The sequence below is a fragment of the Anopheles arabiensis genome, chromosome X, assembly GCF_016920715.1.
Source record: "Anopheles arabiensis isolate DONGOLA chromosome X, AaraD3, whole genome shotgun sequence".
In the NCBI taxonomy this organism is placed as follows: domain Eukaryota; kingdom Metazoa; phylum Arthropoda; class Insecta; order Diptera; family Culicidae; genus Anopheles; species Anopheles arabiensis.
In genome coordinates this window covers 12,173,648-12,193,394 of record NC_053519.1, presented here as the reverse complement: position 1 = coordinate 12,193,394, position 19,747 = coordinate 12,173,648, and the positions used below count along the sequence as shown (strand labels likewise).

Sequence of the window (19,747 nt, the reverse complement as noted above, 5' to 3'; positions counted from 1 at the left end):
CGAACGAAAGTCGATAACGGAGTGGATAATTTAGTCGATCGGTTAGCAAAATTCCAATGTTATCCAATTGCGTTTTCACAATCGGAATCTTCGTTAACCGATCGGTTTGCCAGTGGAGTGGAATGGCGTTTGCCGCCATAGCAACGTGGTTAAAAAGTCGAGCAGTGGGATATGCAGTTGAAAACTTCATATAAAAAAACCATTTCAGTCGGATAGCCATATCTACTGCTCCACCCCAGTTGATATAACAGTGGAAAACTAAATAATATTAAAACCATGTTTCACAGCTCGCAAAAAGGATGTTTTATCGCTGTTTGAGTTATTTAAGATGTTTTATCACTCGATTTAGCTAAAATATTATTTTTTATAAAATATAAATTTACCTGTTTTTTTGTAAACAATCAATACACATAAATTTAGGTTTATAACAGGTATCTAGTTTTTATAGTTCAAGCTAAGAAATAAGAAACCAACACAAGACATCCTTTTCTGCTAATCCTTCTCTTTTATCCAAGCTTATGTTATGGTTTATTATGTTTTGTTATGGCTTTATGGCATGTTAGATTCGGTTCCGACTCGTACATACAACGAGATTGAGAAGACCAGTAGGATCACTTGGTACAAGAAAGTGTAAGCAACTCATATCCGTTGGAGCGGCGAGTTCCGGTCAGAATCGTTTGCGTTGCCTTGTACCTATCGAAGGTGTTGTGCTTACTTGTACCTTCTGGACTATCCCCAAAAACTCTGGGTTACTTATGGATGGATACAGCCCGAGAATGCTCGGATTGACTCACACATCGCTAAGTTTCACGCCTCGTGACAAACGCGTCACCCAATGAACATTTTTTGTTTATCCATTTAAACGAATATTTACTCTTGAAAAGCATTTATACTGAATCACATAGATTACAATTTTAACGTAGTTATTTTATTTTTATCAAATCTGACGAAATCATCATCGTATGTGTGGAAGCAAACTCATTGTCGTATCAAGCTCGCCAGGTTTCAGTGGACAGGCCATGTTAAACGCATGGAAACGAACGACCCAGGTGTTGTGCAGGGAGAGAGGGTGGGGGGAGATTTCATCACTTGGTTTTGAAACAAATACACTAAATTTTTTTTTTTTTTTGGGAGTGGGGGATGTTGGTTGGGATCCCTCATATATGGGTCCCTTGTAGTCTTTGAGTCCCTTCGTCCGTGGAGCCTCTATCGTTCACGCAGGCCCGGGATGAGACTACTGTACACACCATATATGCTGGACTTGATATCCACGGGACCTCCCGTGGCCACTCAGTCCGCTTACCGTTAAATCCGCCATTGCGGAGGGGGCGTAGTAGGTTTAAAGTTAAGTGGCCAGATGACTTGGAGACTTCAACCATTAAGGCCAGGATAATGAACTGGCGAGGGCAAGAGACCGTGAGTGGTTTCGGACACTCCTTATTGCACGGAATAAGTGTACCGCGTTGTTTCAATATATTTTTGCACGAGAGCGTAAAACACGGACGTTCACGGATCCAACGTTCGCGGTGGCTGGAGTTGATGGACGCACATGGTACATGGCACAGGACAAGCGTCAGAGAAGGCGACAAGTTCAGAAAGGATTCAAACCCCGTCCTCCAGTTCATACGATTTTGTTTCAACTAGACTTGTTCAGCCAACAACCCGTTTTACACTTTACCCGGATTGTTTGAATAGGCCTACAGTCAGTACTGTCTAAGGCCACTTCTGGTGTGGATTCTTCACTAGATGGTCCGTAAATAAGCCAAAGTTACTATTTTATTCATTCCGCAAAACAACACCTCTAATTGTAAACAAAAGTGTGATTGACAGATAGGCAAAACCAGTGGCTACTCGAATCGGAAAGAGTTATCCACCAGTGGAGAAAGTATCCCCCGGTGGAGAAAATTATCCACCGGTGGAAAACAAATTCCACCGGTGGATTCGAGCATATTTACCGATCGGATAAATTTTATCGACTATCGTTCGCGATCAGGCCCAGTGTTAGACGTTTTCGTACGCTTGTTTGAAATTGGCTTCTTCGCCCTCGATTGGCACGGGCATTAAATGGCCTCATCAACAGCGGCACGAAATAAAATAAACCATCAATACACCGATAACACTTTAAATCCCAAAATGAACCAGCTTCTCCCGCATCGTCAAGGTCACACACGAATAAATAAATGCTAACACCCACCAATTACAATACACAACCGCAATGTACATATACACCAACGCATACACACAATCAGCTGACGGCGAAAGGCACGGGCTGAAGCGCAAGTATAAGGCAAGGCAGGGAGGGAAGGGAGTTAGAGGAAGAGGAGGAGGAAGGAATGGGCGCCAATATTTTTGAATTTTTCGGCCGTTTTTTGCTCCACCGTCTGAAATAGTTCATCCATTCCTTCAACAGATGGCGCTCGTTCCGCACCTAAAAACTGCAATAAATACGCTGGCTATCGTAGTTTTGGCTGAAGTCTAGCGTATTTTTTGCGTATTTTTGACACAAAACGACGCAAAAACTACGCAGAAAACTGCTCGAATTTGCGCAGCGGGCGGTCACATGAGGCCTTTCTGAAGTGTTGGTCGGAAAATTGTACTAGGGAATTTAACCCAACAAATGATTGGGACGCTCTAGCAGCAATCGAACGCGATATCGAACATGAAAAATATATGGGGTTTTACATGTTGGATGTGATAACCCACAAATCGAACATGTGAACCCAAGTGCCACAAATCTATTAAACGACCACTAAACGCCTTCTAAACGACTCAAGCTCTCTACCTAAACGGAATATAGAAAGACATCGTTTAGCAGACGGCAAACGACTCATGCATTCTAAAAATAGCAAAAAAGCTGGTGGCGCTCTCTGTTGGTGGGATACCCCAACCAGTTGAGCCTTCATCGCTTGGAGGAGAGCTTTCTCATTTCCTCTGTACTGTTGTATGGTTTCGCATTGAAGTTATGCATCGCTAGAACTAGAACGGCGATACGATTGTTTAAATACTAAACTCCAACCGAAATCACCAGCACTGAAAAGCAAGTGAGATTAGAGTAATGGTCGTTGGTGTTGATACCCACGTATCTGACCACACGAACACGACCATTCATATAGATTTTTGCTCAGAAAGTTAGAAGGCTATATAGGTCATGATAAGATGAAACTTGTCGAAACACATTGCAAGAAAAGGATAGCAATATAATGATGAGTTGTAACGCCATCTATTGATCAAACCAATGAAGCTGTGGAGCTTTCATTTTTTTTTCTATGGATATTCAATTTTCCAGTCGTTTAAGCTTAATCTGTGGCGCTTGGGAAGTCCTATACATTTTTCATGTTCGATGTCGTGTTCTATTGCTGCTAGAGCGCCGGGTTACATTATCTGTCAAATTGCATATACAGTGGAGCGCCGTTTATCCGGGTACCTTTTATCCGGCTTTCCGTTGATCCGTGCTGTTGAGAAATGACAGTTCAATACAAAGGTGACATTGCGTTATGAGGAGAATATTTAAAAAAGCGGTTATAAGAGCACATTACAGGGTTTCCCACGATTTATTGGTCAGTTCCCATGATTTTTTGGTGCGTTCTCACGATTTTTTGGTCGTATCCCATAGATTTTTGGTTCGTTCCCATAATTTATTGGTATTTTCCGATTGGACATCAATACAATTGCACCAAAAAATTCTGGGAAACGACCAAAAAATCGTGGGAACGCACCAAACAAACATGGGAACCCACCAAAAATTGATGGGAACCAACCAATAAATCGTGAGAAACCCTGTATCATAACAAAAAACACTATAATTCATGGCAAATTTCAAATATTCTCATGGAAAAAACATGAAGTTAATAAAAACTGGGTTATTTTTATCAAAAAATAGGAATTTTTTAAAGAACTAATCAGAAATTGATGATAAAATATATCATTTGACTCATTGTCCGTGTTATTCGCTTATCCGGTCGAGGTCAAGTCCCGAGAAGCCCGGATAAACGGCGCTCCACTGTAAAATTTTATCAGCGCGTTCGAGTTCATGAAGTGCAGACACGGGCCTTAGTTGCCTCTGTTGAAGTTCTGGTTCTTGTTGCTAGTGATTTCCATATAGAGTTTATTACATTAAGTGATTTGGGAAATGGTAATATGACTTTTTGGTCAGTATTACGAAAAAATCTGTGATTTTCGGTAGGATAAATGAAAAATCGGTAGTTTTAGGGGGCTCATCTGTGAATCGGTAGGCATATCAAAAATCGGTAGGAATACAGATAAATCGGTATTTCTGGTCACTCTGATCGATCGGCGTGACGCTAAAGTGCAGTTTCCACACGCAACCGAGTTTCCGTCACAAGCTTTGTTTGAATTGGCAGTTAGACGCTGTTGGGTAAAATTCTGACTGCGTACGGTATTAATAATGTTTCGTCGCTCACATTTTCATTTATAATAACATGCGCCGTGCAGTGATCCTAGCTTGGATGCACCTTTCTCCATGGTCGAGCTATCCCTAGCTCTCCTTTCTTCCAATAATTCTTCCCCCGGACTGGATAAGATTACGAGTAGTCTTCTCCGAAACTTTCCACACGTAGCGAAGAAATGGGTATTGATGATATTTAACAAAATGTTAGATCTCAATATAGTCCCGCAAGATTGGAGAGAGGTGAAAGTAGTCGCCATCTTGAAGCCCGGCAAACCATCATCAGAGCACGGGTCTTATAGACCTATATCCCTACTATCGTGCTTGCGCAAGTTATTCGAGAGGATGATTCTTTTTCGACTGGACAACTAGATGGAGTCCAACAACTTGTTGTCCAGTACCCAATTTGATTTTCGCAAAGGTAAGGGTATACACGATTGATTAGCGCTTCTTGTTTCAGAAATAGAGCTGGCACATATTAAAGAGATGTTGGCCTCTGTATTTCTAGATATAAAAGGGGCATTTTACTCAGTATCGATTATCATACTAGGTCAAAAACTTCAAAACGCGGGGTTAAGTCCTAAACTAAACACTTACCTTTGCAACCTCCTCCTTTCAGAAAAGGCAATGAATTTCGATAATGGTCTCGCTCAAACAAGACAGATCAGTTATTTTGGACTACCACAAGGGTCCTGTTTGAGTACCATTTTATACAACTTTTATGTAAATGAGACCGATTCATGTCGTGCACCAAACTGCAACCTAACGCAATTAACAGACGACGGTGTTGTGTCTGTCGCTAGCAACGACATCGTAGGTCTTCAAAAATCATTTGCAAACCATGCTGAACAATTTGGAAACGTGGTCTAACAACCTAGGTATCGAGTTTTCCCCAGAAAAAAACTGAAATGCTTATTTTTTCATTCCACTACGATACACTAAAAAATAGGCGTGAGAACGTGTACAAACCACAGTATGACATATTTTTATATGGAGAAAAAATCACGATTGCCCAAACTTTTAGATATCTAAGGCTTAGGGGTCGCCTTCTACTTCGTTCCACAGTTTCTAATCCACTAGTGATTGCTAATTTCAAATCTCTACAAGAGGCAGGTTTTTTCAAACAAGCCTTGTTCAAATTGAGACAGACATGCTCAATATTTCTGCAAGAATTCGCAAGCCTCGGGGCCCCAACGTCCTTCGGAGGGCTCTCGTAGCTAGTACACTGTCCACTTTTATACATACTACATGCTATAGACTACCAATCTACAGGGCCCCAGGCGACCGCCTGCCATTAGATCCGCCGCTGCGAGGACGACGAGGAGTACGAGATGTAACGTGATCTCACTGTCGTATCAAACTTCCCAGACTCCGAAGAGCTATTCGCATGGTGCCGGATATCTATAGCACCCTTTTTAGACAGTGTCCAATTCTCATCATATTGTTATATTTTCGTTTTCTTTCCAAGAACGCTAAATAAACGTTAACGCGTTACTTCCTTTAAAACGATGAAATCGGAATGTCCTAGTTTATTTATAATTTACTTGTAAACGATTTGCTACCACTTTGTTCCACGACCTTGCTCAAGCACGCACCATATCTTTCTCCTCTCCGATCGGCACTCACGCACCGTGCCGAGCGCGCGTTCGCTGACCTCCCGATAGATCGCACACACACTTCAATCTACGTCCGATGAGTGTCCTCGGTGGCGATCTACAGGACCATCAGGTTGTCCCATAACACTTCTCATAAGAAAGAGTCAATAAAGGGTAAGAGTAAGAGCGGTAGGGTAACAGTACCACAACTGTAAGAACCCCCGGAAAACCCTCGAAACCCCCTGTAAGAGTGAATGAACGGATTGGCAGAAGAAAGCGCGATACCATGAGCGGTTACGGACACTCCTGCAGCAGGCCAAGTCCTCAAAGCGATTGTAACGCCAGATTAGTAGGTAAGTAATACACGCGATCAATTTCAACTCATTTGACGAAGCTTTATTAATGGTTTGTTCAACAACAATAGTCTTAAATGCTACATGCGTTCTACAATTTTTAAAAACCCAGCAAATGCATGAAATGAACAAGAAACGACACATCTACCGATTTGGAACGACGAATAAATAAGTTGTGAGGCGAGATAACGCGAACGATGACAGTGAGATGCTTCCTTACTGGTAAATGTCCCCGGCAGTCAGTTGGTAAAGATTCCTGAGTAGTGGAAGGTTGCATTTATTTACCCGGACGAGCCATTTGTTGAACCGTATTGGTACATTTGTGAACGTTAGCAACATTCTTAACGTCAGCAAACGGGCAAACACGTGCACATAAAAAATGGGGGTTGAACATTGCGCTCGTTGTAGAGTGTTTCTTATATTTAAAAAAACAAACGCCATAAACGACAAGCTGGGGAAGGATAAAAAATGGTTGGGAAGGATAGAGCATTCACAGCTCCTCGAGCTCGATGTCAAGTTCGCTGCTGTAGTCGCAGCCATCGTCCAGGTAGCTGCTGACCACTGTAGATCCATTGCCACCGATCGTCTGCTCGCTATAGAGCTGCTCGAGGTAGTCGTAGAATTCACTGTACATTCGGAACAGGTAGCGCATGAGTCAGATGAGCAGGACGATGAACACCAGCACGAAGGCGATCGCGGGCACGATACCGAGCCGGTTGCCCGTGCTGCCCCAGCCACACTCGAGATCCTTCTTCAGCACTTCCAGCAGCAGATCGTTGTTCTTGTTGCTGCACCGGGCTTCCCTCAGCTCGTTCGCCGAATCACCACAGTCGGAGCCCTTGGCGTAGGCGAGCGGGGTCGCGTGCTTGAAGTAGTTCGTTAGGCTCGTTTCCGTCCACGGGTTGGCGGGGCATAGGTACTGACGTCGCTTTCGCTGCCAGAACTCGATCCACCTGTCAAGGAGGATAAAAGAGCAAGGGTGACATTAGTGGGAGCTGCATGTGCTGTGTACGTTTCCGCTTACCCTATTTCGCAGTCGCAATTCAGCACGCTGCCACTGATCTGCAGCTCGGTCAGAAAGACGTGCTCCGGCAGGGCCAGATAGTGGGCCGTGTTCGGGTTGGGCACGCTCTGCAACAGATCGTTGTCCTCATCGATCGTTACCGTTATGTTGCGCACCGGTTTGCCCATGTGACGGAACAGATTGCCCGGCAGCGCTACCAGGGAGGTATTGTGCAGCCGGAAGTGTAACGTAGCGGAACGGACACCCTTGAGCACTGTGTCGGAGAGCCTGCTGAAGCCAACGCCACCAAAGGTAATGCTCTGCAGCTTTCGCGGTAGTACACCGTCCATCTCGCGGCGTAAATCTGTTGCTGCCACGGCGATGGGTTTTGAGGCTTTCGACGTGGAGCCGACCGGGCCACCCATAGCGCTAGTGGCCGATGGTGGTTTGGGGGCCTCTATCCAGAGGTCGCGCAAATTGTTGGCATTCTCCAGTATGCGGGGAATGTTGAAATTGGGAAGGGCCGGAAAGGTTGATATTGTGAGCGAGCGTAGATAGTGCAGCTTGTTCAGGACTCCTGTCTGTGAAGCGTGCGAAATGTTTTGTTAGAATCTAGAAGAACGCCCATCTACACATCCCGGGATGTTACCTCTATAGAATGCAGGTTAAGATTGGCAATGTCCAGCTGTTCCAGTGTGTCCGCCGCTCCAAGCAGGCTCGTGTTGGACAGTGTCGTGATAGGATTTCCCGAAAGGGACAGGCGCCTGGAAAGAGAGATTGGCATAAGTTAACATATTGCAACGATTTTGATACCAAAACGAGTGTTTGTGGTGGCATACTTAAGATTCGGCAGTGAGTGCGTGATCAATGGCACACTAGTAAGATCGTTTTCCGACAGGTCCAGCTCCCGGAGGGACGACATGTTAGCGGCCAGCTCCGGCGGAATCGTCGGCAGATCATTGTGGGAGATCTTGAGCGTGCGCAGCGAGGGATTGGACAGCTCCGGCACCGAGCTGAGCGAAACGTTCGCCAGCTGCAGCTCAATCAGGCTGTTTTCCAGCCCTACGAATGCTTTGCCCATCACTTCCAGCTCGTCGTTGTGGGAAAGATTCAGTACGGAGAGTCGAGGCAGGGTGGCGAAGGCCGCATCTTCCAGTCTTACGAGCCGATTGTGAGAAAGATCCAGCCAAGACAGCGACTGCGGAGAGCAAAAAAGTGTAAACTCATAGGGTTCTTAGGCTAAATGAAATTTGAATTTCTGTAAGACCATGCTGCTAAGCCACGAACCTAACGCCTATGTCAAGGGAACAGATATCAGGCATTCGGACGATACTCACGCGGAATTTGTTGCTCAAATCGATACTGTGGATCGCTCCGATGTGGTTGTGGCTTAGGTCGAGCTCGCACAGCGACAGTGCTGCCATGTTCGACAGCGCGGTAACGGGTATCTTGGTAAGCTGGTTGTGCGACACGTCCAGCCGCTCCAGACCCTCGCTCAGCAGCAGACTGTCGGGCAAATACTTTAGGCTGTTGTGGGCCAGCTCTAGCACCCGCAGGTTGTGCACGTTGCGGAACAGCTCGGCTGGCACCTCAGTGAGCAGGTTGTGGGAGAGCTTCAGCACCTGCAGCCTGCGGGTGCTGCGTAGTGCGTCGTACTCCAGCTCCACAATCTCGTTGTCCGACAGATCGAGCCAGCTCAGATGTGGCATATTGCCGAACAGCTCGCGCGCAACGGTGGTCAGCTGGTTCTGGCGTAACACGAGCTTCATCAGCGACAGCTCCGTCGGACGGAAGTAGCCGGGCATGATGCGGGAAATGTTGTTGTTGGAAAAGTCCAGTGCCCGTATGTTGGAGTGTATGGTGGGTTGCTGTGGTTGCTGCGGCTGCAGCTGCTGCTGCTCCCGGTGCCCGCCATTGTCGGTGGCGTTTTCTACCGTGCCAAGCGTTTTGATCTTGTTGTTGCTGACATCCACCTCGAGCAAAGTCAGTGAACCAACCTACAACAGAAGAACACAGCATTATATTGCATTCTTCAAAGCCTTCAACAAAGCATCCTTCTGAAGCTTGCCTGATCAAGACACATGAAATCGAATGCAGTGAGGGAGTTGTATGCCAGATCCAACTTCTCCAACTCCGGTAGATTCTGTAAAAACGTAACAAAAAAGAACAGATTAGACGAAACCGTACAAACCCTTGCGAAAAGCATATCTCCCAACCTGAAACGCTTCGTCTGCGATTTTGCTGAGCCGATTGCCGCGCAGGTTGATCAGCTTAAGGTTGCTCAGGTTCATGAAGGTGCGCTTTTCGATCGTTTCGATCCGATTGTCCCCCAGCAGCAGCGCCTCCAGCTCCTCCAGATCGACGAACGTGTGCGTGATCAGCTGCTTGATGTTGTTGTAGCCCAGCGAGATCATCATCAGCTTCGTGTGGATGTCGGACTGGAAAGTGCCCTTGGCGAGCGCATCGATCTGGTTGTCGTGCAGCTCCAGGCTGACCAGATTGCGCAGCAGATGGAAGCTGGTGTCGCCGATCGCCTTCAGCCGGTTGTTGCTCAGATCGAGCGCCTCCAATGCAGTCAGCTTGCGGAACGCTTCGATCGGAAACACGACCAGCTGCGAGCCGAGCCCGTGGGACGCCCGGAGGGACACGAGCGAGTGACCCACGTCATTGAACGCGTCCGGCTCGATCGAGTCGATGCGATTTTCGCTCAGATCCAGCCGCTTGAGACCGCGCACGTGCGTGAAGGCGTGCGCCTTGATCACTTTCAGCGAGGCCCTGTTCAGCCGCAGCTCCTCCAGCTCCGGGCTGAAGTTAGCGAAATCGTCCGGACCGAGGCTGGCGGACGGGAGGTAGGAGGTGGTGAGCGAGCGCAGGTTGCGCATGTTTCCCAGCTCGGCTAGCGCGATCGGCTGATTGCGCTGACCCACTGCCTCCAGCCGGTTCAGGTTCAGCCGGGCAAAGGGAGAGGCATTGCGTTGATCCGAATGGCGCAGCAGATTGTCCTTCACGTTTAGGTATCTGTAAACGAAACAGAAAACAAGTGGATGTTATCACGCGCGTGTTGCAAGACCAGGCTCTGCCACCAATACCGTACCGCAAATTTTCAAACCCACGGAACTGGTTGTCCGCCACCTCGGTCAGATTGTTGCCGGACAGATCGAGCACCTGCAGATAGTTCTCCAGCCCGGAGAACGCTTCCGGCTCCAGGTGGTCCAGGTCGCAGTGCCGCACGTACAGCTCGCGTATCTTGGCCGAACGGAACGCGTTGTCCTCGATCAGGGTGAGCGGATTGCCATCCAGCAGCGTCACGTTGGCCGTGTCGAACAGCGTGAACGAGGCGGCCGGCAGCGTTTCCAGCTCGTTGTAGCTGAGGTTGAGCGAATCGAGCGTCAGCCGGTAGTTGCCACCGGGCATCCCCGGCATGCCCTGCTGGTCGTCCTCGTCCGGCGTCAGATCCTGCAGCCTGTTGCGCGACAGATCGAGCGTGCGCAGTCGGCTCAGCACGCTCACCGCATCGTACGGCACGTGCTGCAGCAGATTGTCCGCCAGCAGTAGCTTCGACAGCTTGCCCAACCCATCGCGAAACACGTTCGCATCGAGCTGCATCAGCCCGTTGCCGGACAGATCGAGCGTCTCCAGGTTAGGCAGGCCGGCCAGTGTACTCGGGGCGAGCTGCGTGATCGAGTTGTCGGCCAGGACCAGTGACTGCAGCGTGCTCTCGATGCCGCGGAACGCGTCCGGCGCAACCGTGGTGATGTCGTTGCCGCGCAAGCTAAGCAGCCGCAGCTTGCGCAGATCGCGTATCGTGCGCGACGGTATGTCTACCAGCTGGTTGTGCTCCAGCACAAGCTCCCAGAGCGAACGCTCCAGCCCGTACAGTGCCTCGTCCGGCAGCTCCGTGAGCGGATTGTTGGTGATCTCGAGCCGGTACAGCCCGGTCGACTGCAGGAAGTATGGTTCCAGCTCGCGCAAACCCGTCCCGTCCATGGTGAGCATGAAAAGCTGCAACAAAGGTAGCATCATGTTAGCATATGAGTCGGTAAAAATGAAGCATCACACTACCTTGGAGCTGTTGATGACTTTCGGCACCGCCGGGAACAGCACCTCCCGGCAGTTGACGATGCCCAGATCTGGCGCACTCTTGGAGCAGGTGCACAGTGGATTGAACGCGCACGGCGGATGGTTCTGCGTATCTATCTCGCGGGCGCGGGCAAGCGAGGCCCAAATCATTATAGCTACCGTGACGAGCACGAGCGTGTACCCGAACTTGAACATGTACTCGAGTCCAGCGTCACCCTGCAACAAGAAGCCGGAAGCTTGCGGGTTAGCAATAGCCTTTGAATAGAAGAAGCATTTAGATAACAAATCTTGACCAGGTTCACAAACTGTTGACAGCTCCAAGCAGTGCTGCAAAATGTCATGAGCATCACGAGATTTTCACCAACAAAAGCAATGAACATATCCGTGCGAGCTTGATGCTCATTGCTGATACTCAATGAAAGTGCGTCATGACATGTTGAACACGAATTATTGAGTCCAACGCGATACTCTGACATACAAGCTGAGCTTAATGCCGGCGCAAGTATAATCATGTTTTTTTTTCTGGCTGTGAACAGTGCTGCCAATTGCCACTGTTTCAGTCATCAACACTCATGACTGAAATGAAGCTCAAATCAGATCACGTACACAACTGAGATGATCAGTGACTATACTCAAACAGTTGGAGAATAAATCACATGGTTGGTGACATTTAGTTTAGCACCCAACTCTTGGTCACTCACTTGGTCACGACATTTTTGTCGGCGATAATCCCGACATTCTTGGAATTTACTTGGCGCGTGGGCTCTAGCAACAAAATAAGCATGCTTTCTCCCTCTATCTGTTTTGATTATCTGTCGGGTCAAACAGAGCGAGAAAACATGCTCATTTTGTTTCTTGGAACCACTCGCACGCACCGCATATCTCCCATGACCATCGCAAGTGACTGACCAAGAGTTAATTGCACATAATGTCACCAAGCATGTGATGGTCGCACCAACTGTTTGAGGCTCGCCTCTGATCATTACAGTAGAGCTCGTGACGATGAGATGATTTTGTTTTAGCTGGAATTTGTCATGCCTATGTCAATGACATTTTGCAAAACTAATCACAACAAAAAAAGTCGTGAAATAGTGACTGATCAAGCGATGGTTTCAAACATGTCCTGAGCATGTATTAGTCACACCAACCATTCTGAGTATCACCTCTGATTATCACAATTAAGTACGTGACGCTGATATGGATTTTGTTTCAATCAATTTTTTTATGACATCGACAGTGACATTTTGCAGCACTGACTCCAATCAACCTATGTTACATTTAAACTTAAAACTGGTTAATTAAGCTCGGTTACAGGGTTGCCCAAAATATTTTCACATGCATGTAGTATTTCCAAGGTGAAGGTATATAAAAAAAACTGAATACCGATATGCCCTTGTAATAATCACGGTGAATATCACTAGCACATCACGCTAGTGCGCACATCCTGCATACGACATCTTGGTGTTCTGCTAGGCAAAAAGCTCATATTTAGTTTCTACAAACGTAATCTCGAGTCCGGAGGTCAAGTGGATGCCATTTACACAGATCTCAAAGCTGCTTTCGACTTCATCTCACACGACATTTTAATCGCCTAATTGCAGAAGTTAGGGTTTTCGGAACAAATAGTTAAGTGGTTGCATTCCTACCTCACAGAACGCTCATACAAGATCAAGATAAACGATCATACATCTAGAGAGGTGCTGGGCACCTCAGGGGTGCCTCAAGGTAGCAAATTGGACCCGCTGCTCTTCATTGTTTATATAAACGGTGTGGGGCAATTGCTAGCGGAACACCGTTTTCTTCTGTTTGCCGATGACGTTAAGCTGTTCGCTCCTATCAACGATACCAATGACTGCATCAATCTTCAACGCGCCATCAACATGTTTAGCATATGGTGCCGTGATAATGCAATGGTGCTATGTATCGAAAAATGTCGTGTTTTGTCTTTTTACCGTTCTCGATCCTGCACACGATTCAACTACCAGATCGATACCATTTCGCGACCTTGGGATCATTCTCGACACACGTTTAACATTTAACGATCACCTACAAAATATAGTGTCCAGAGGGGACCAACTACTGGGTTGGATTATTCGAACAACGCAATGTTTCCGTAATCCTATGACCATAAAAACCATCTACTGTGCCTACGTTCGATCAGTGTTAGAATATGGCAGTATTATTAGCGACCCCTGCACCGAGCAATGGAGTAATCGAATCGAGCCCATCCAAAGAAAAGCGACTAGTTATGCAGTAAGACTCTTACCATGGCGACAGGGCGATGTGTTACCGTCATACCATTCCCGGTGTCTGCTGTTAGGGATTCAGCCGTTGAAAAAGCGCCGTAAGATACCTAAATGCCTTTTTATATCAGGACTACGCAACCACCATATTGATGCTCCTACTCTATTAGCTACGATAGAATTTAACGCGCCATCTAGGAATCTACGTACACGTCAATTCATATCCGTCCTTCGTTATAGAACTCGTTTTGGCCAGTCTGATCCTATGCCAGCTATGTGTCAAACTTTCATAAATAACTACGATTTATTTGGTTTCAACATACCACAAAATGTTTTTAGAGATAGACTCAGGACACAACTTACGTAATAATTTTATTTTCAAAATACATTTTCTATTCTTGTGCACCTGTTCTCCCCTATCGATTTATGTACCTTACATAGTCTATAAGCACTAATTTAAGTACATTCATGTAGGATCTTCAAGATCCCGATGGATTAATCAATAAAGATATTAAACATATGAAACATATTAAACATATTTCACGAACATCTGAAAAGTCATTGTCATCTCCAGAGGTAATCAAATATTAGACCATGTTCGAAGGAAGTAAATGCTCTTGGGTGTATTTTTCAGTTCTAATTTATGTTGACACATGCTCTAATTGTAATACATATTTAAATTCTATTCAAACGCCCTGCTGCCTCCCATGCGACAGACCCAGGATTTGCCGACCCTGTCGTGTCAACCGTGAGGGATATTCTAACATATTATGACACGAATCATTCGAGTTAAGCACCATCAGCATCGATGATGGTCTGTATCCGGCTCCGGCGATTTAATTTTTGATAATTGCGCTTTATTAACAACATGGTTGCCGTGGATTCAAACCTAGAATGGATCCATCCTCCACCCTCGTAGGAACGATTGACTATCCGGCTGCGTGATTCATTATAAGTCTCGAAAGTCTGTATGGGGCAGGCATAACCGCGTAAGTCGTTACGTCAAAAAGAAGAAGAACAACACTTACGAAAGACAGCAAGAAGCATCGAGTGAGCGTTTGTAGATGATTATTAGTATGATTAAATTACAACTCAAAAAAAGTAACATAAAACCTAACGAATTCTACTCGGCGCTTCGTACGCTGGAGCAAACTAGCCCTTCGCACGTCAGCCTTTTTCGCTTGCACCCGCCCAAGCTACCCGAGTGGTTGTCCACTCCTTCTTTTCTGCCGTGCTGCCGTTGCGCGTCAAAAACAATCACTTTACTGGAACCAAGCCCAAGCCTATCAATAACGTGTGATAGTGATGATACGGGCAGCACACTGGCCGACCACCCGTGGGCAGGTAGCGCCATAAATTTTCCCCTTTTTGTTGGTTGTTTTGTCGGCCCAGCCTGTTGGCCTTTAACCTGGTGAGCAGGCAAATTATTTAAAAAAATATCCCCAAAAGAGAGAAAATACACACTAAAATACTTAGGACGGTTGGAAAGAATGGCAATGCAGTAGTGGCGCTGAACCTAACACTAACAACGCTTAAGCATGGTAGTGGTGTTACTGCTGTAGCAATATGTAGCTGTTGCATTCACGAGCTACAGGGTGGCGTCAGAATATTCGCCTTCACCTAGGTGTGGCCGGTAGCCTGTACGCCTGATGTAGAGTTGTTTGCTCCCGATAGTCGTCACACGCGCTCACTGCGTTGTTTATTGGTGCGCTTACCCTTCGTAGCTATCGGCGGCCCCGCAGGATGATTCGTATTTCGCTAAAGGGACACACTTACAAAACCATTTATTACCGCTCTGCTTGTTCCCCCCAGGACAGTCTCGTCGCATTTTACATTTTGATCTAGGTGTGGTCGTCCGTATCGCCCTAGGATAAGCGTTAGCTGTATTCGGTTTTATCGCTTGAAGGCTATTACGTAACCAATAAACGTTGCCATGACGTAAGACGTTATCCTGCATAGAGTTGGGTCGAATTGTGATGAGTCGTTTATTTTATAAACAAAAAAGAAGGGATAGAACGTAATGTGATGACCAGGCTAGTATTGCTATGAATTAATTTACCAGTTAGCAAAACTTTATTTTTGTTTATTTTAACCGCTCTGTCTTGTAAGTGATCCTCTTGTTAATCGGACTTATCAGATTAACCCCACAAAAAAAGGTGTTCGTATCCAGCAGATGCGTCACATCGCAGCATATATTCGAAATATCGCAGCAATTTCACGATCTATCAAAGTTGTGGAGTTACATGCGAACAAGAGTTCAAAATGCAAAGGATTCGTGGCAGATTATTCAACCTGAGCATTCTGTGACGTGATATGCACAATCCTCACCTTGGAAGCACTCAAATATATATTGGTATACAGTTTATACAAATGGTAACAGTTCAGTCTACGACTCCATAAATTGAAATGTACCATAGAACGGAACCTCTCTCCTGGGAAGTTCCGGCTGCTAGAGATTACCATAAACGAGAAGCAGTACAAGATGAGAATAACAAACTTTTTCTTCTTCTTCTTTTTAGCTCAATGACCGTTATCGGTCAAGGCCTGCCTGTACCACTCTACTTGTGGGCTTGGCTTTCAGTGACTTAATAATCCCCCCATAGCATGATAGTCAGTCCTGTGCATGGCGCCGACGGCACGGTTAATTTGGGACTTGAACCCAATACGGGCATGTTGTCAAGTACCCAAGCGACAAAATCGACATGGTTTCTCGCTCTCTCATGTTTACTGATCTATTGGGTAGAATGAGAAAGCATGTCGATTTTGTTACTTGGGTAGTACACACTTAAAAATATTTCGATCTCGGTTAAAAAAATTGCCGAAAGCCGTCGGCTCTTTCGATTTTTGCTGATATGTCAGTTGAAAAATCCCAGTAGCCGAAAATCAGTACTATTTAAAATTGAAATATCAGTTAAATAAATATTTGAACCGAAACTCGGCAAGGCAACATGCCGAGAACATACGTTAACACAGCTGTCACCGAGCTCATCCGTAAAAAAAACCTAGATTTCAGCTTTACTATGTGGATTAGCCGAGGCTCGGGATTCTATCTGTCATTCGCCATTCTGTTAATCTCGTGCTAATGAAACGAAACCCTTTGGGAGTGATGTTGTGATGTGAAATAAAATCACTAATATAAAAAAAGATGTTTTTATATTTAACCGAAATATCGATTTGCTCTAACCGAAAATCTCGGTTAAACGTAAACGTCAAAACAAAATGTCATTAACCGAGATGTCGGCAACAAAAATTTAACCGAGATCTTTGCCGAGATCTCAGTTGTGCAGATCTCGGCAAAAATTAACCGAGATTCGGCAATTTTTTTTAAGAGTGTACGAGTTGACGACTGTACTACGAGACCGGGAGAATAACAAACATACTGTCGAAATAGTTTGCATCGCGAGGTCTGAGGCAAAGTGGCGGTCTCTTCTGTGCCCTGGAAGGTGTTATACGAAGCAACGGCTAGACAACAAACAGTAGGGCATTTTGTATAAAGTTAATTGTATAGCTTCAGGTAGTCATTCTCGTTATTGGATCAGTTCTGCTTCTTCCACTGTATCTATCGAAGGTTCTGCAGCCTGGTTCAGCTTTGGCGATTAAAGTTGTCGTTGGATATTAAGAAAAGAGGTGTAAGAAATTTCCTCTATTACTAACTACACAATGCTCACACGTTTGTAGCTCCGAAAACCGCTCAATTGAACAATGACATTTTTTGAACGGCCACTGCCTGAACTGTATTTGATATATCCTAGAGGCCTACAGTCCAGGGTTACTTTGGGGACTACAAACTCCTGATACAACTGAAGCATTTCTCAGTTATCCTCTTCATCTAAAGTGCTAGATCATTGACTTACCGCACCAAGCTACTTCCTCAAACAAAAAGAATATTGTCAGCTTAACTGTAAAAAAAAAAAACATTTCTCCCAAAACGCAGTATAGTTAACAATCTTGATCAAACTATTTTTTAACAATTCGCACCGGCAGTAAAACGAAACATTGTAGGATTGTCTCTCCAATTCTTCCAATTAAATTATTTCACTCAATTACTTCCACTGATAGCACGGTCCGAGTGCGCATCTTAAAGCAAACTACATATCATATTTTTAAAGGGTTATGCAAATAAGCGTACACGCCATCTGAGAATGACGAGAGCGGAACTATCTACCACGCGCAAACCCCCGGTGCAGAAACGCAGGAGTGAGCTTAAGCGTAGACTAATAGGGAAAAGGAGGTCGCCTCACCTTACGCCGTTAAATGGCTGTAACGGTGCCACCCGCCGTTCATTAAATTCTACCTATCCTGCGAAAGGTTAGAAACAGTTTGTTAGCAGTTTTACGATTATTGCCATTCTAACCGGCAAGATGGCCGTACCATAAGGTAATGATGGTCGCGCCATGATCACCGGCACAAGGGACGTTGCACAATTTTAGATTGCGATAAAATTACAACCACGCTTTATGAGTTGTCGCTACGATGCAAATGTTTGCACATGGTTAGCTGGTGTGACAGGATCGTATAAATAAAAGTCAACAAACGATGGATGGCTTAATACATTCAGAACACGTTTTAGATTGAGTTACAAGTGAAAAGGCAAAACAAAATCAGAGAGGAACTTCGCAGCCGTTGCACGCTTTGAGACACGCGGATTGCTGAATCGAAATTGCAAATTGCTGAAACAATTTTTATTCTTCTTTACAGCTATTGTACCGGCAAACGCCATTATGGAGTGACGAATCGAAAATGTAATGCTGTTTGTTTTGAAATAGTAAAGAATTGTTCATTTCTTCACGTTTTTCCCCCGTAAGAACATTCCAGGATGCCAGGTAAACATTTTGCTTGTAAGTCGACAATGTTTGACAGTGAGCATGCATTTGTTTCAGTAAGCCACTAATATCAGGCTGTCAGAAAACACAATGTTTGTAGCGTTAAAGCCCTGTACATCAAAATGATTCAAGCACAACCTACCGTGAGCAGATAATGATCTACTTAGGCTAACGATAGGCAGAAGATAGGTAAACACGGCGACCAACAGGCTCGCCACGCTAGGCGAAATGCAAACAGCATAAAAGCTGATATTACCCCGCATCGGACAAGAAATTAAAAAGGGAGTGTCAACACCGTTTGTGCACATATACCACATTCCGATCGAACGAATCTACGTAGCTGCGTATCCCTGTCGTGGTACAACAGGGCAACATGGACATGTTAGAGACTTTTCCTAAAATCTCTTCTAGAAATTTCTCGAAACAAGCCGCCATATGATTTGCGTCTCATGTGATATTGGGGATAACTATCCCTTAAAATACTTAAACATTACCCGTTATCAACAAAACCTGATTATACACTTCTTCTTAACGAAGTTTGCTCAAAACAACTCTTTTGCAAATGTCTATCATAACCGCTGTTACGGGTGCCTCGTTTGCACCATTAGCCGCTACGTCATTTGTTCGTCATTTCCGATGCGATAGTGCTGCCCAGGCGGAAGGTGGTGACGGATAGCATTTAAATGCCAAACAAGCTATTATTAAAGGCCACGCTAGGGCTGCAAAGGAGACGGGGAACCTTTCTCCGGTAGGAGAAAGATAGGAAAAATAACCAGCAACTCCTAGAATCGCAGAAGGTGCCTCGCCTCGCCCGCACCATCACGATCGTCGTAGAAAAAAAGACCGATCCCGGTGATTGTGGTGTCGTTGTGCAAAGGCCGGTTTACCTACAGGGACAGGATCAAATACAGCCACTAGGTATGCGTGTATGTAAGTATGTTTGTGGTTGTGTGTGCGTCTGTTTGCCAGTTAGATGGTTAGAAAATGGTACATATTGCCGTACCGTACAAGTCCGTACGGGCGGAAAATGCTCGCTGCGAGCCGAGTCACTAATTCGACACACCTTCCAAGGAGCCGTCGATTCGATTAGCGGGTGATAGGATACGGCAAATAAATGGAATGCACACACACACACACACATTGTGCCACCCATGGACAGAGGCATAAATTGTGTTAATTTACACCGTTTATTTAACAATATTGACTTACTTTACTTACTTATCCGGCGCTGCGGCGACGTCTTTG

At 45.6% G+C, this 19,747-nt stretch overlaps 1 protein-coding gene across 1 annotated transcript in view; it reads right to left on the bottom strand.

The window, feature by feature from the left end:
• Positions 1-6,374: 6,374 nt before the first annotated feature.
• Positions 6,375-19,747, bottom strand: part of LOC120906192 (chaoptin) — a 37,347-nt gene continuing 23,974 nt past the window's right edge. Inside the window, exons 2-10 of the mRNA XM_040317696.1 lie at positions 11,419-11,652; positions 10,451-11,358; positions 9,573-10,374; positions 9,425-9,499; positions 8,694-9,353; positions 8,196-8,554; positions 8,006-8,120; positions 7,378-7,937; positions 6,375-7,306 (exon numbers count right to left, since the gene is read on the bottom strand). Of these exons, the coding sequence (XP_040173630.1) occupies positions 7,009-7,306; positions 7,378-7,937; positions 8,006-8,120; positions 8,196-8,554; positions 8,694-9,353; positions 9,425-9,499; positions 9,573-10,374; positions 10,451-11,358; positions 11,419-11,652 (4,011 nt within the window). The 3' untranslated portion in view covers positions 6,375-7,008. The remainder of the gene's footprint in view (positions 7,307-7,377; positions 7,938-8,005; positions 8,121-8,195; positions 8,555-8,693; positions 9,354-9,424; positions 9,500-9,572; positions 10,375-10,450; positions 11,359-11,418; positions 11,653-19,747) is intronic.